Source organism: Talpa occidentalis, unplaced genomic scaffold (genome assembly GCF_014898055.3).
Source record: "Talpa occidentalis isolate TD23 unplaced genomic scaffold, MPIMG_talOcc4v2.1 talOcc4.15, whole genome shotgun sequence".
NCBI lineage: Eukaryota > Metazoa > Chordata > Mammalia > Eulipotyphla > Talpidae > Talpa > Talpa occidentalis.
Window position 1 is genome coordinate 4,005,753 of NW_023601543.1, and position 16,762 is coordinate 4,022,514.

Here is a 16,762-nt window from a genome sequence, read left to right on the forward strand (position 1 = left end):
CCTAATTAAAGTAATAAATATAGGATGGATAACCTCTAAACCAGTTGTCGTGGGGGAAGGGAATGAACACAGGAAAAAGTAAACAGCGGGCAAGACTACCACTCGGGAGTATAAAAGCAGATTTGAACTAAAGGCTCCAATTAAAAGATATTGTTGTTTGAATTTTTCAAAATCTAATTATCCGCTAGTTAGAAGAGCCATATCTGAAAAGCTAGATTGTACTGATAGCACCTCAGAGCAAGCTGGAGTGGGTCATTAATACCAGACAGAATCAACTTTCAGGAGAAAGTGTTCTTTAGGATGGAGGGGGCCACTTGAAACAAGCCAGCAGAGAGGCGGGCGAAAGATGTCAAGGGCATTTCACAGAATAACAAACATGAATAGCCAATAAAAATGAAGCAAGGCCCAGCGTTAGATGCCAGTGATTTTTTTCCACATGGACTCTGGGAACAGTCACTAATCATATCAGTCCCTGAGATGATTTAAGTCTTTCCTATCTGCTAAGCATGAGAACTGTTGCTGGCACACAAATCCCACGTCTAGCTCAACACAATAACACACATTTCCAAATGTTAGTGTAAAATATACCACTAATCAACCATCAAAAAAAAAAAAAAGAGAGAAGAGAGGCCCACCCTCCTTGTACAAGGGAAAAGCAAGGTAGAACCACGATGAGGTCATTTTGCAGGACCAGACTGACAAACTCGCAGTGTCTGATGTTGCTAAGATCAGCTGAGAGTAGGGAGCAAGAATTTCACATGCTCCTGCCGAGTACTGAAAAATTTAAAAATGTAGTTTTTTTCTTGAAAAGTGGAAGGTAAACCGCCTAAAAGTCACCAGTTACCCTCCGAAGTATTTACCTAAATCAGCTCCTGCATGTGTATGTGAAGAGTTCTGTTTAAGAATGTTCATTAAGGGCCTCCCCTGGTGGCGCAGCGGTTGAGCTGCCCGCAGCCTCTGCAGTGCTGGTTTGTTTCCCGGCCGCCAGCGAGGGTCCAACAACAACAACAAAAAAATGTTCATTAAGTGGGAAACCAAATGGGCATGGACAGAAGGATGGAGAAGCATCATCACACTCACCTCAGTGAGAAGACAGCGAGGGTGAGCTGCGCAGGGTTGCTTGAGAAAGCCACTTGCAGAAGCAGCACAGCATGTGACACCATTCACAAGGAGCCAAAAGCATGGACAGTGCTATTTACTCATGGGTGCTAAATTATAGTGTAACAGGGTGGTCCCCAGGTAAGGGGGAGGTTCCAGGTTTCCTGCCCCACCCAAGGGAGGGTGGAGCTGAGCAAAGAGAGAAGAAGCTGCAGAGGAGACTGAGGAAGGAAGGAGCAGGATGGAGCCAGAAGGAGACCTGGAGGGGGCACATGGAGCCAAGAGGCACATGAAGAAACTGCAGTGGCCTTTTGGTCGTGGATGGGGTGACACATGTGGGTGAGTCCCATGGGGAAGTGACAACAGCAGCTTTTATCTTGATTTTGATTTTGCTCTTTTCCTCCCAGACTTGTCTGATTGTTTCTGACCATTTTCTGTGGGTCCCCATGGGAAGATGCTTTAGACTTGGGGCAGGCTTTGGGGCCTTGCTCTGGGCCAATCCTGCTTGGTGGACTTTTACCCATGAGGGGACGGGTGACTTTGGTGCTTGATTTAGAAACTATATTCTTTGCCTTTCCTGTGTTGTTTCCTAATTGTGTTAAAGTTCCTTCCCATTAAAGTCTCATATGTTTTGTGTTGATGCGGCGGATGGCAGCACCTATTTGGAGCAGGCAGGTTTTGCGGGGTCTGGGCTGCCCCTCTCCCTGCCCTGTAACAGGAGGAGGGTCCCGGGACAGACAGGAAGTCAATATGAGCTTGTCTAAATAATTCTGAAGCAGCACCCAGTGACCCCCGTGGGCGCTACACTGATGCATTAAGATCATTCCTTTGCCTTCCTATCCTGGACCTGATACCCTCCCTAATAATAGCCCCAATATTAATAACTGCCGCTGTTGAGTGCCCACCACATGCCAGGTACCCTATATATGTACTTTCATCTTCATTTTTCAGGTGAGAAAACTGAGAATGAGAACATTTCTGGGGTTTGCCCAAGGGCAAGAGCTGCTAGGAGGGGCTGAGAGCTCAGCAGGACCGGCAGAGCTGCCAGGCAAAGCCTGAGTTTGCACCCTGCTGTCTTCGTCTCCCCCTGTCCGCTTCTCTGCAAGCCATTCCCCGCTGATCCTGCTCTTGGCCTCGGGGAGTGATACTGCTTGAGGACAAGAATAAAAAAAAAAACTGAAAAGGAGGCCACACAAGGAGGGGGTTGGTAGAAGAGATTAGCATAGCCATCAACCCAGCTATGGAAACCTGTAGCTGCCGGGACTTTTCCTCACTGACCTCCCTCAGCGGAGGCTGCTCCCCTCAAGGCCGCCTACCTGCAACCATGCAGGCCTCTCTCAGCAAACCTGTCCCTTTTGGGGCAGCTCTTCCTGCCTGCTGTGTCTATGCAAGTGTCTTTTACTCTTCCATCCCTTTCCCTAATAAGCCTGCCCTTTAAATATAACAACCATCTCTGTCTCGTGGAGAAACTCGCCTGGGAAATTCGCCGCATGTCACTGAAAGGGGAGCTCTGGGGACACCTTTCCCGGAGTGTACCCAAGGACCCTGCACTCCGAGCCCACAGACTCCAAAAACGACAATAATACCAAGGGGGAATCTCAGGGGAGACAGAAAAAAATATGTCGTGTGAAGCCAGTGACCACAGAAACTCAGGAAGACTTTCCCAAATCCTGTAGGTTATGTTACATGACAAGCTAACATAGTAACTTCTCAAGAATTTACCTGTAAATGGGCGCACACTCATTTGCAGGAGAGGAAAGTGGCTGATGTAACCTTTTAAATTCCACCCCAGTTAAAGGCCAGTTTCTTCCTACCACCGTCTCTACAGCAAGAAAGTCTTTTGACCCCAATCCTGCCTCTGCTCAATCTCCAAAATCTACGCTTCCAGACTCTTTCTGTCTTTCAACACAGCACAGCTATCTCTTTTCCCCTCGTGCCTCATGTACCTACCCTGTAATGTAGTTTGAAATGCACGAAGGTACAATAACACCATTCTGGAGTCGAGCCACGCACTGAGGCCCAGAGCCGAACAAGAACACAGGCTAATGAATGACTCATTCTTGGTTGAAAATAATCCTTCAATAAAGAAATAACAGTCAATATGTAAGACACACACTTCGCTAGAATCACAATCTCTAGTTTCAGCAGATGAATTTTACAATGTGGCTGATAACCAGAGACTGAATTGGTGGGTTCTTTTCCAAGGTGGTCTCTTCATAAGCTCAGGTGTCAAGTGTCTTCCAGTTGCCCCATAATTCTGAATCGAGTTTGGGACTGCAGAAGATAGACATGAGGAGAAGACATGGGAAATACGATTGCTTTTCTGGCCAAGGACTAGTTTTGCCTGTGAGTTTCTGTATTCCCAGTCCAGAGTCGCAATGAATAAAGAAACAGAAAAAGAAAGCCTTAATTGACAATATAATGCCCACAGGCATCAACAGATGTGATCCCTTGTAATGAAGCATGTGGGTCTAATTTGGCATCAGTAACCACTTGGAGGATCTCCTTGCTGAGTTCTTGCAGGCTATCCTTCTAAACCTATGTTTGGCTGGCACCTGTGCCCTGTTGAAACTGGCATACCACCCTATGGGTGGGCACAGTGCCACCCTAACAGATGGCCCTGCGAGTCATCATGCCAGAGAACTACTATTGTTTCTAGCAAGTTTAACTTAACAGCAGTTGGCAGCTCACTAAAGAATGACAAGATGGTGGTCTACCTTTCCATGGACGATAAGCTATGACCTATAACTGACATGCCTGAAAGTGGGATGTCTGGGTCATTTCACAAACTAAAGGAAAACATATAGGGGGAAAGTGGCACAGTGACAATGGTGTATCTGTCCTAGGTAGTAGTAAAAATAGGGACGACCACATTTCAAGGTTCCATGATAAAGTCAACATTCTACTCTCCTGAAGCCAATAAATACATCAATGCCAGTATCATTGAAAGTAATATTTTAAAACATTGTCTCTGGAATCTACTTTCTGCTTGGTCACCCACCCAGGTCACCTCCCACTGATAAGACAGTAGTCCCTCAAATGGTAAGTTGCCTTCAAAATGATCTAAACACACCTAAGTAGGTCTGGCCTCAAAGTTATGGTCTTTCTAGTCGGTGACAGAGCCTCCTACAGTAAATACAAGCTCTTCATTCAATACAGTCTAGAAATAGAAGATACTCTATGTGGTCATTTTATCGCATGTGCCTATATGGTAAAATAAAAACACTTAAGATGAATAATTGTTTAATAAATGGTATTTGGTCAACAAGATTGCAATTCAGGGGGGTGGGGGAGAAATCAAGATTAAAGAAAATCAGCCCCAACTAACAGCATTTGTGCAAAAACTACATCACTAGTGGAAACTCTACCTGATTCTTTATATCAAAGTTTACTTTAGATGGATCCAAGATAATAATAAAGAGTAATACCATAAAAGTCATAGAAGATAATATGGTGGAGTTTTTCTTAAAATATTGTGGTGACAAATACCTAAATATTACAAGGACCAAAAATGATCATTTTAAAAGTCTAGAAATTTTGAATAATATAAAAGTTAAAAATTTGAAATTTTGAAGTGTTTTTAATAAATGTAAATTTACATTCAAACTAAGTTTAACGAAAAATGACAAACTGACATAATATCCAACGAGCTCTTACAAACCAAATTTTAAAGGAAGAAATGTTAAAATAGAAAAAATGACAAAGGGCGGCACCTCCTTAAATAAGCAAAGCAAAGCAACTTCCATAATCATCACAACAGCACAGATGAAAACTACAAGGCATCAGTGGTCATTTACCAGGCTAGCAACTTTGAACAAGGTCAATCCCAAGGAGACAATCACAAAATACAAAAAAAAAAAAAAAAAAAAAACCACACAAAAAAACAAAAAACAACCAGTATTCATAAAACAATTCAGTATTCACCAGGCCTCCCTGGTGGCGCAAGGGGTTAAGACACAAACTATGAAGCTGTCCGCAGCCACTGCAGCACGAATTCCATCTCTGGCCAGGGAGCTACCCACATGGCACAGCAGACCTCTCCTGTCTCGCCTTCTGCTCCCCTCAGCAGTGTAATTCGGTCATTCCTCCTGTTCTGTTTCGCAGTCTGGTGAATCCTCTCACCATCACCCCCCACACACACACCCCTCTGGCCTGTACCCCAGTTCTTGTATGCATAAATAAATAAATCTTTTCTTTTTCTGGGTGTGCCAGGCCTTTACTGGAAGTTTCCCTCCCTAGTGGGAGGTCGTGCCCACGGGGCTGCAGGAGGCCCCATGGCTCAGACACCCCGTCCGCAGGATGGGCTCTGGGCTGGACAGGGAGGGCGGTCAGTGATCACTTCTCCAGGGGTGCGCAGTTGAGCAGCTTCTCAATCAGGTGCACGTGGGCCAGGAGCATGCGGCGGCAGCAGTAACGCTTCAGGCCCAGGGCGTCCAGGGCGTGCCCCTCGGTGTACTCGGCCCGCAGCAGCCCCAAGCAGGCCTCCCACTTGTTGCCGACGATCTTGCCGCAAGTGAAGCAGCGCACGGGGATGATCAGCGGCCGCTCCCCGCCCGCGCCCCTCCACGCAGCTTGGCTCCGCGCCCCGCCCCCAATAAATAAATCTTTTAAAACATAATTTTTAAAAAAGTGTTTATGGTAGCAGCCATGGAAAGAAAATGAAAGAAATCCAAATGTGCCCCATAGGAGACAGGTTAAATAAATGAATGTACAGCTGCACAGATATTCCATGCAGCCAATAAAAAAAGATGCCAATTTTGACATAGAAATACCTGCAACCATTTTCTGACCTTTTTTTCAGCTTTATGAATGATGAAAATGTATAGCACTACATAGGATGTTACCAGTTATGCAAAACAAGTACACACTCTATATTTCTCCCTTGATTCACACAAACTGTGCAGTGACCTGGCATTCTGTGCCTTGGTGACTTGGTATTCTGGCCTTTTTATTTTTTAACTTTTTTGCATTATCTACTTTTTTTTTTTAATTGAGGCAACTGTACATGATTTAGGTGATGGGTTCATACCTCCTTGGATGGATGTCACCACAACACCCCCGCCACCAAAGCATCCAGAGTCCTTTACCGTAAACCACCCTGTAGGGTAAGGAAAAATGTCAGGCTTTTCTGCCCTCCTGCCATCAGGATAGATGATGGATCCTTGAGGTCCTGAATGCATGCCTGATGGTGGGCACCGGGAATGGGGTGTGGGCACAGGTAGATGGGATTCACCTGGGCTAAGACTGTGCTTTTTAAGGGCGGCGTCATGGGGACGCCAGTAGAAGCCGAAAGAGAAGCCGAGAGAGAAGCAGAACGCCGGAGAACCCAGATAGAGTGAAGATTTGCTGGGGGCTGGGAGGCCTGCCAGCCTCCCGGCCCTCCCCCCAGCACCGCTGCCTGCCATATGCCTGGTGAACCCCAATAAAAGACCTGCAAAAACCCACTGAGGACTCTGACCCCTCCTTTACCCGGTCTGCTGGGTCAGAAAACCTGCACTGTGCCCATTCCTGCCTCTACACACCCCCCTTCTCTTTTCTTCTCAGACCATTCCTTTCTCTCCCTCTAGCAGCCTCAATTCTGCAGGCACAGTTCTAGGGTTTGTTTTGGTTTAATTTCATCAGTCCCTTTGTTTCGTTTTTTCTCTCTGTTCCACATATGAGGGAAAACACCCAGTGTTTGTCTTTCTCTGGCTTATTTTACTTAGTATGGGTGGAGCTGGAGGGGATGATGCTATCACACACAGAAGAGCTCATCATTTTTCATAACTGAGTAGTATTCCATTGGGTATATACACCGTAGTATTGATGGGCACCTACTTTGTTTTTACAACTTGGCTATTGTACAATCAACAGTGCTGCAATGAACATAGGTGTACCTATATCCCTTCAAATTAATGTTTTTGTATTCTTCTGGTAGCTACCTAGGAGTGGAATTACTGGATCATTCAGTAGGTTGACTATAGATTTGCATGATACATATTTTCTTATCACTGGAAACACTTGAAATATCTCTGCCCTTCATCTAACAGACCAGTTCGTATCAATGGATGCTAATTAACAATGCCATTAAAGGTAGACATGAACATAGTGACAAGGTAGAAAAGTCACATTTGGGGCCTCCCTGGTGGTGCAGGCAGTTAAGCACAGTGCTGTGAATCTGTCCACAGCCTCTGCAGTGCCGGTTCGATCCCCGCCGGTCACAGAGCAACCCACATGGCGTGGCAGACCTCTTCTGTCTCACCCGCTGCTCCCCTCAGCTGTGTCATTCTGCCTGTTCTGTTGCCCGCTCTGTCTCTGGTGAATCCTCTCACCCTCCCACGCCTCTGGCCTGTACCCTGGTACTTGTATAAATAAAATAAATCTTTAAAAAAATGAAACAAGCCTTAAAGTTTATTCAATATAAAAAAAATCACATTTGCTGCAAAGATTCAATGCACCAACGTCAGAAATGTGCAAATGAATGGTCTGACCCTCACTTGCACACAAGTGTCCCCCAAACAAAACGACTCTTCCAAACTTAGTATATAGCTCTAGGATCTGCTACCCATTTCTTTTTAATTTCACTTTTATTCAGGTATAATTGATATATAAATTGTAAGATGTTTAAAGTCTCCATCATGGTGATTGACACACACATACACAGTGCCAGGCAGCCTCCTAGCTAGTTGATTGAGGCAACCACCAGCTAGCATATTTCTCTTTCTTGGTTTTTTTCCTTGGTGAGAACAATTAAGTTCTATTTTCTCTATGAATTTTAATTACACAATACAGTATTATCGACTATAATCACCAGTTATACAGTAGCTCTCCAGACTTTAATCACCTTGAAGGTTTGTACCTTTTTATCAACCTCTCCCTACTTCTTTCCAGCCACTAGCAATGACCTTCTACCTTATGTGTCAATGATCTTGACGTTGTTTTTAGAGTGTACATGCAAGTGACGCCACGCAGTGTTTGTCTCTCTCTGTCTGACTTAGCTCACAATTTACTTTGAGGGAAGATAGATTCTGATACGTTCTGTCAAGTCACTGAAATCGTAAATTCTCTTGTTCCAATGACCTTATTTTTGTGGAGATATGCCCATTTTGACCAAAAAGAAATTCAAATAATTTCTTTGAATTTTGAATTTACTCTTTCCTTGTTCATTTCCCAAGCCGGGCCTGCTCTTGCACAAGCAACACTGCAGGGGCCGCGTTGAACACGTGTACAGAATCACCTCCTGAGAAGATGAGATGAGGCTGCTGTCGCTTTCCTGAGCCCTCTCATTCACTGCCCAGGCCTTTCGTTTATCTCATAAAAGAACCAGGGCCGGAGGAGTCGCTCCAACAGGGCTCACCCCGACGCCACCACCCTCCCTCTTCCCGCCTGGGAGGCAACTTCTCCCATGATCTGCCCTGTTATTTCTTATTTTTAACTAGCATATTTTATTTCGTAAGTGGCAAAAGGACAGAAGTCATTGTAGGCAGGAGTTCCTGAGAGCAGCAACCGTCCATGTGGACAGGAGTTGCCCTGCCTCCTAGCTGCACACTCACATCTGGTGTCTCCAACCGAAAATAACTATTTTCCTCTCTTGGGTTAAGATAATCAATTAGAGCAAAAGTAGACAAAGAAAAATAACATGTATTTGAACATAACATAAGAACTTGGCTCTAAAGGTGGCTCGGAGCTTCCCTTCTAGCCTCTTTCCCGGACCTGATGTCAGGTTGGATTCTGAGGGACTGGCCGGGGGTGGGGGGATGTTTCATGCAGCTCACAGCAGGGAGAACCCACAGGATGGGCCTTGGTGGAGGGCAGAGTCTGGCACCGAGAGGGGAAACAAGACATCCAAAATGCAAAAGCAGAAACCTGAAGGGCAGGCAATGTCCAAGGCAGATTCTGGTCCCAAATCTGTGCTCCTTTGACTTCATGAAGGGGGCATGTTTTTTCAATGCCTCTGAGCCCCGATTTTACCTCTGTACCAAGGGGCCACCCTGGCTGCTCAGTTGCTGCCACATGAATAAAGTCTGAGTTACACAAATGGAAGCTCTTTTGGGGTATTAAGTGCAGCGATTTTGTTGCTAAAATCCCCTTTTTTGAAGTTCTAGGGTTAAAGGATGAGCCATGAAAATCAAGTGTGTGGTTTCCTTTTACACAGCGTGAGAGAAAAGTCCTGAAACATTCCTGGTTTCCTAAAGCATCCCTCTGCAGAGGCAGCAAGAGCGAGCACATTCCAGCTTCTCCTTTGATTTACATGTAAAGCCAGGGGCCATCTCTGGGCCCGTGGGAGCCTAGAGTTCCCAGACATTGGGTGGGGGTAAAAAAGAGGCCTCAAGAGAGATACCACTAGCAGGGCCTCCCTGGTGGCGCAAGGGGTTAAGTCTCAGCACTATGAAGGTATCCACAGTCTCTGCAGCACGAGTTTAATAACCAGCCAGGGAGCTACCCACATGGCGCAGCAGACCTCTCCTGTCTCTCCGCTGCTCCCCTCAGCAGTGGATTTCAGTCAGTCTGCCTGTTCTGCTCCCTGCTCTGCCACTGGTGAATCCTCTCATCCCCCGCACCTCTCGCCCACTCCTCAGTTCTTGTATGCATAAACAAGTAAATTTTTTTAAAAAGAGATACTATGAGCAGATGGGGGTCTGAGCCGTTCATTGCGAGAAAGGAGACAGGCCCACGCCCACTGTACGCCCACCCTGCGCTTGTGCAATGGCACACATGGGTTACTTCAGGCTGCCACTTGGCAATGGCAAGAATTTCAGTGCCATGATGTGAGTGTTGTGTCTGATAGGGACCATGAAGTGGGGAACAGAGGGTGGGGAGGAGAGAGGGCAATTTCCTTAGCCGGTACAGTATGTGCCAAGGCCTATAGGCCTTGGGGTGACTGGCTTGGAGCTCAGAGGGAGCTGTGGGAGGAGCTGGTGGTGGGCGAGAGATCTGGCAACTAGGAAGGCAAAGGAAAGAACTGAAAGACCTCCAGAGCTCAAGAGGTTTCTCCTCTAGGCTAAGTTTGTCCTCTGGGCCTTTGTAAGCAAGCGAGCAGGTCAGCTCCAGGGAGAGCAGAAGGAAATTCTCCATAGCGCCACTGTTAAAACCACCCCAAACTTTTCCACGATGGAATGGAAATATTTTCTCAAATCCATTTTTATGCAGGCAACATTGGCTTAGAACTGTGTATCCATTTCAGGTGTACAGCATTGTCATTCAACATCTGTACAGAGTAAAACATCTGATCGCCACCAGAAGTCTGGCTGCCTCCGTCACCATACAATAATCCCCTTTACCTGGTAAATAATTTTTCACTTTTAAACAGTCTCAAAGTACTAGAGTCTAATATCTTCGATAGGCCACACATCTCATTAGATTTGTTTGATGATCATTGATAATGTTTACAAAATCTAAAATTCAATCCTCTTTAAAAATAAGAAAAAAAGTGTTTAATGCAAGCGCTTTGAGAACGCAGGCAATAAAAAGGGGCAGGCAAGTAAGATCACCTCTGAGCAGGTGAGAGTAAATCGAAGATCTGGAAAGCAAGGCAAAAGGACAGCCAGAAATTCAACCCTTGTGCCCAAGAGCCCGGGGTGACAGGGAGACAGAAGCACATGTCCTTGAGCATAGTTCGCTCCCAAGACCTGGCACTAGGCTGGTGCTCACACTTCCTGTGACAGGAAATATCCTGTATATGACTGCACGATCTTCCTTTCGGTAAACTCACTGCTATAACATTTGGACTACCACGTGTAACCTTTTATTAACATTCATCAACCTTTGAAAATAATTGCCTTCTCCCAATAAAGAATCTGTTAAAAGGCAATCAGGTTATATAGCTATTTCCCATTCCACGGAAACCCAGAATAATTGTCCTTCACACCCGCGCACCCCAAGGAAGCTGGTTCTGAGCGTGTCTTTCTCCCGCCGAGGCACACTCTCACCGCCATACGCAGCACAGGAGCCACGCGGGCACTGCCCACGCTTGGAAACACATTCTTCACCATATTCTTCACCTTCCATCATCTGGATTGAAAATAATTGCTTTCTTGAGCACATATCCACTGCTAATCTAACCAGGCAGAGACGCCAGTGAGAACATCCTACATCTTTTCTCATCAGGGACCCAAGAGAAAGGCTTTTCAAAAGTGACCTCAGTAACAGAAAACAGAAAACCAGGAAGACTGAGTGGCTGAGAAAGAGGGCACTGGGTAGGTGAAGGTGCCTCTTCCCGCGGCCCATACTGAAAACATGAGCTGAGATAATGAAAATTAATTCGGGTTTCTTGCCCTCGATTTCAAATTAACGTGATGCTCTTTCATTAGGCGAGAAAACACCAACATAAATCAACCGAGAATAGACTCTTCCCCCAAATAATAAGTAAAGAAACATGATAGAGTAGGAACGGACCAAATTAGCTACAAATTTTCCATCTCATTGTTTTCTGTAAAATAAAATTTTATAACGAACATGCGCCATACAAGCTGTGCCGATAGGTCTTGCTTCCAAAAACACTCACAGAGCAGTAATAAAAAGCAAGCATGAACTCTAGGACATCTGCTATGGCATTGTTATCAAATGCAATCATTTTGGTCACAAATCTATACTTGCTTCAACTTTTTGTTGAAATATTAGTTTGTCTTCAGCATCTCCAATCTGGCACGCGAGGACTGACAGATGCTCTGGTTTTACCTCAGCTTCAACTTACACGGCTTCTCATTATAGTAGCTATAGCTCGGCAAACTATTCCTCTGTTCTGGAAGGCGGACAAAATGCCATCTGTCTCTGCACGGTTATCAAAACGAATACTGCAGTGTGAAGAAACTCGTCTCCAAATGCAAGAACGAGGAGGAGCTGCACTCTGTCCCCAGTCTCTGATATACTACAGATATATGCTTCCATCCATAATCCATATACATATGCATGTTGTGCAGACACACACATCACAGACATACATATATGCCACCTCTCCAGTTTTCCAATTATCCCATGATGCGAGCATTTTCAACCAAAAGGCACATCTTACCTTTCCTGGTTCTATTTGTATCCCATGCAGTTTACATCATCTGACGGTAATTACTAGCTAGAAGGCAAGAGAATGCACTCCCCCAGCAAGAGAGTCCAAGGTCACTCTGCAACCAAAAGCCGGTGGGAGCCTTGCTATAAAAATCAGACCGGATTCAGAGACAATGCAGAGAAGGAGAGCAGGAAAAAAGTCTTTGCACAAATGGAAGGGCAGGTGAATGTTAACAGCACTCCAAATCCCTGCAAGGGGGGTGGGGGGGGCAGAGTGAGGGGAGACGGGGAGGGAAAAGCACAGGGGAACGAGGACGAGCAGGAGGTTGACACCACAGAGAACCCGAAAATGGCACCGATGGTGCCAGCAGCCCCGATACTTGGGAGGGCCACTAGGAAGTTACCAAAGGCAAAACAGACTCCTTAGCTGCAGCAAAGCCTGGAACTTGAACTTTCCGTGGACAGCATGTTTAACTTTGATTCCTACACTTCCATGGATTTGAAGTCCAGAAATGGAAAAGAACTTTCAACCTGGAGAGGAATGTCATACTTCAAGAAATTCAAGGAGCTTTTTAAAGCCAGTATTTTCTTCAGCAGAGGCGCTGGAGATCAAGATCAATCGTATTGAGGATCTTGAGATTTGGAGACTCTGACTTAGGGGATATTCAGCCCTTTACTCCCGAACCTCTTGACATTTGAAGTTGCCTGCTCAGACCAACAGTATATTCTCACTAGCTCGCAATTGATAGGTACACAAGTCCTCCTGGAGTCCCTTGTCATTTTCAAACTAAGCCTGCGTCTGAACCCTTAACCCCAGACATCTGTCTAAAAAATTGATGAGGATTAGAAATCAGAATGAATGCTGTTCTTTACTCCAAAGTCAATTGGTTTGGATCTGTTTACATAACCTTTTGTTTAATTCTATAGTTTATAGGAAATGAGATTCTGAAAGCCTTCTATGAAAGCTATCAGTCCAATTCCCACACGGGTCAGTTAACTTCACTCTGTCACATGTCACAGCCACACGCTGTCCCCTCACCCCGTCGAACCATCTGGCAAATGGTACTGTTGGACACAATGGGAGCTAAGGAGAAAATGTGGCCAGATCAGTGAAACCCATCCTCATGGCTGTCAGGGACAATCAAGGAGGCCACCTCAATCTGCACAGGCAGCCCGTTTCCAGCAGCCCGCACTCACACTCCCTTCAGGCATTGCTTGTCTGGGGGTCCTGCCCTTACCTTGCGTCATCGATTTTTAATGAGGCCAGTCTAAGTCACTGCAATCAAGACAACAGAGGCCCTGTCAAGAGAAAGATTCACTGCCACTCAGAGGACCATCTCAAGAACGCTTGCGTGGGGCCTGCAGCCAGCTCTGCTTGCAGGTGTCCCAGCACCAAAGCTGACACTGGCACAGGGCGCTCAGGTCTTCCAGGCCATCGGTGAGAGCTCTCTGCTGCACCTGTCTGCATCCCCCGCCTCTGAACTCCGCTGCCCTCCTGGGCTTTGGATTTCCCACGCTCCCCTAAGTTTCGGTGGCTCCCGCCCTTTTTGGTCATCAGCCCCCAGCTTCAGCACACTGTGTCATCCCTGGAAGCAACACCCCCGACTCTCAGCCACTCGCCTGTTGCCAGGCCCATGGCAGTGGGCACAGAAGCAGACTAAATCTGGACGAACATTGGCTAGAACGTGAAAAGATCCGAACTACTATCAACAGCGCAACATGAGGCAAATTCACTAACCTCTGAACACACGCGCTCTCCCCTGCATCAGATGGCTATATTTACACTGATCCTACCTCTTCGGTAGGGCTAAGGCTGCCTGCAACAGAACAGGCACTCAGTCAATATTTATTGACATATTGAAAGATTAGAAAGTTAAAATATCATCCAAGTATAAGGCCATATGAAAGCATTGTCACCATGGCAAGTGATTTTAAATGTCTCTTAGTTTCTCAATATTTACATCACATCTAAGATGGTGGCAACTGCTGATGGATGAAGTCCCACAGGAAAATACGCACGCAGCGAGCACAGCCAACACTTGCTGAGTGCAGAGGAGGGCTCAGGCTACGACCTGAGCACCTCACAAGGAGGAATGCCTGGAATCCCCACAACCCATCAATAAACAAATCCTTCTCGCTTTGATTTTACTTTGGAGGAAACTGAGGCTCAGAGAGATTAAGTGACAAGCCCCAAGTCACACGCACGGGTCAATGACAGAGCTGGCGTGTGAGTCCAGCATTGTCACTGGCTCAGGAACCTGGGGGTGCCACTCGGCAATTGAAGAGCAAAGTCAAATAGGCAGCAGAAAATAGAAGTCGAGCCACTCACCAGCCAGGCCCACGCTGACGTGGCAGAACCCACAAGGAAAACAGAAGCTTCACTTGACCTTTCCCAGCGCCAGTTCTAGGAGTCTAGGCTGGTCATCCATGAGGACCTTGATGACAGCATCCCTCTGTAAGGTGACCCCTCGTGTTTGCTGTCAGTCCCCACCGAGATGTACTTGGGGGTGTCGGTTTTGTGTTCTGGACAGCTCATGGCCCTTCCCTGGCGAGGCGCTTGGCTCTGCCAGGCAACGCCAAGAAGGGGAAAGTGCAGGCATTTGGGCTCTGGGTAAACATTCGTTTCAGCCCTGAGATTGCACAAGTGCAGCCCTTGCGAACAGCAGGAGGACGCAGCCCCGCCCGCCTTGACTTAGCAGTGAGAAAGCTTTCTGCTTTCAATCTCTCATGATCATTTTGATGACGATGACGAAGATGACGATGACTTCCTGACAGAGTGCCTCACAATGAGGGTAGCATTTTGCAGACATCGCTTCCTTTAACCGCCAAGAACACGGCAAGGCTGGTGTTTTCATGCTCCCTTTAGAGAAGCGCCGACGAGCACGAGTGAAATGACTTTCCAGGGTCCCACAGCTGCTGCGTGCAGAGCTGGGATTCTCTCCCCTGGGCGTCAGGCTCGACCGGCCTTCCTAGTTCGGTGTGCAAACACCAGGCTGAGATGTCCTCAGCCAAGTCTTCCCATTCAGGGAAACTCTTGCTGCCTGAATAAAATGCCAGTTTGAGGCAGAAAATAATGCCCTCAAGCTGAGCGCAATTCTGAAATTCCATCCCCCCCTCTGGGAGAGCAGAAGGTAACCTGGCTCACCCCAAAACCCTGGAATAATTATCCGATAAATTCAAGTACTGCCAACCAGGAGCTGGGAGCTTGCAGAGCAGGAAGAACTCGCCCTCACAGAGTCTGGAGGTGTGGGGAGGCCTGCTGGGGCTGCTCCAGGGGTCTCGGGCAGCCCTCCTGGGCCGGCAGCTGTTAACTGAAAAATAAAGTCTCAAGCGGCCCTGTTGGCTTTCCTCTGCGAGAGCTGGTCCAAATGAACGCACATTTGAATTTAGTTTTCATAGCAAGAAACAGTGAGTTGTTGACATTAAGAAAGTGATTCTTGTTGAAAGGTGGGGCTTCCAGCTCCAGATCGTCCTGATCCAAAGCCGCGCCAGTGCTGGAGGAAGGCAAGGCAGGATGCAGGCCTCCCCTCGGGAGCAGCCCGGCAGCAGCCCACGGCCGGGCCTCACTGTGAAATCGTTTTTTTCTCTGAAAAGACGGTCGTGGCAGGAAGGCTCCGGGCACCTGCTCTGTGATGCGGGCAGACGGGTTAAGGAGAGTCCTGGGGCCCACAGTGGCTTTTTCAGGCTTTTGATCAACGTTGTACACCATTTGTAGCGAGGCGGCCCGGTACAGGGCGGGCCGGGCCGGGGCGCTGGGGGGATCTTTACTCTTCTGCGCTCTCTGGCGTCGGCCCGTCATCCTGTCCTTTCCGCGGCTCTCTGCCGCCGCCGCCACACCGTCCTCTGCCGCCCGCTGTCCCCTGTGCTGCGGCCCTTATGGGCTCGGCCTCCAGGCGCAGGTGTGCCCACTCACGCATGCCCACAGCACACTCCAGGTGTCCACCACTGGGCACGCGCGCCCCGAGCCCACGCTCCCAAGCGCCTCCTGCACTCCAGGCCGCAAGTGAGAGCCACAAAGGCCAGCGGTGCAAAAGGCTGAGCGTCTTCGTTTACCCCACACTGACTTTACCTTCAGGCTGTGCATTTTGGGGTACAAGATGGAGCCTGTGGAGATGGCTCCTTCCCTGCCCTTCCAGCTCAGGGGCAGGATCTCCAGAACATTTCACGTTGTGTTCCCCGTGAGATGGCCCGTGACCTGCCCATGGCGCATGCGTACCTAGCACGTCCCAAGGCAGGGGTCACCCCGAGCTGTGCGCTCGTTATCCTCCGCGGGGTCGTTGTGTACGACCCACCTCTGTCTCTTGCTCCGGGTATTATGCGCTCTTACATAATTCATCTAGTGCAACTTCAGGACACGCACAATCATTCCCATTGTGGACGTGAGGGAACTTACCCAGATGTACAAACAAAAACAGCCAGCATGCCTGTAGGGTGAGGTGGAGGTATCAGGCTTTTCTGCCCTCCCGCCATCAGGATGGATGATGGATCCCTGCGGTCCTGAACGCATGCCTGATGGCGGCACCTGGAGCAGGGTGTGGGCCTAGGGAGATGGGATTCACCTGGGCTGAGACTGGGCTTTTAAGGGCGGCCTCACCGTGGGCCCAGCAGAAGCCGAGAGAAGAAGAGAAGGCCGGAGAGCCCAGCTAGAGTGAGGATTTGCTGGGGGCTGGGAGGCCTGCCAGCC

The 16,762-nt window shown here is 47.7% G+C and overlaps 2 protein-coding genes across 2 annotated transcripts in view; both read right to left on the minus strand.

Moving 5' to 3' along the window:
* AFF2 (ALF transcription elongation factor 2) overlaps nt 1–12,106 on the minus strand; it is a 592,529-nt gene extending 580,423 nt beyond the window's left edge. The window contains exon 1 of the mRNA XM_037511844.2: nt 12,089–12,106. The gene's annotated coding sequence lies outside the window, so the exon portion shown is untranslated. The remainder of the gene's footprint in view (nt 1–12,088) is intronic.
* Nucleotides 5,406–15,877, minus strand: LOC119246429 (DNA-directed RNA polymerases I, II, and III subunit RPABC5-like). The gene is made up of 2 exons (XM_037512791.2): nt 15,701–15,877; nt 5,406–5,643 (listed from the first exon to the last, which is right to left on the minus strand). The coding sequence occupies exons 1-2, from the start codon at nt 15,875–15,877 to the stop codon at nt 5,434–5,436; spliced, it is 387 nt and encodes a 128-aa protein (XP_037368688.1). The 3' UTR covers nt 5,406–5,433.
* Between the last annotated feature and the right edge of the window lie 885 nt (nt 15,878–16,762).

Coding starts and splice junctions, on each gene's coding strand:
- LOC119246429 (XM_037512791.2), bottom strand. CDS start 15,877: ATGACGGGCCGACGCCAGAGAGCGCAGAAGAGTAAAGATCCCCCCAGC. Junction 5,644..15,700: donor CTGCCCGCATCACAGAGCAG/GTGCCCGGAGCC, acceptor GCGGGCGGGGAG/CGGCCGCTGATCATCCCCGT.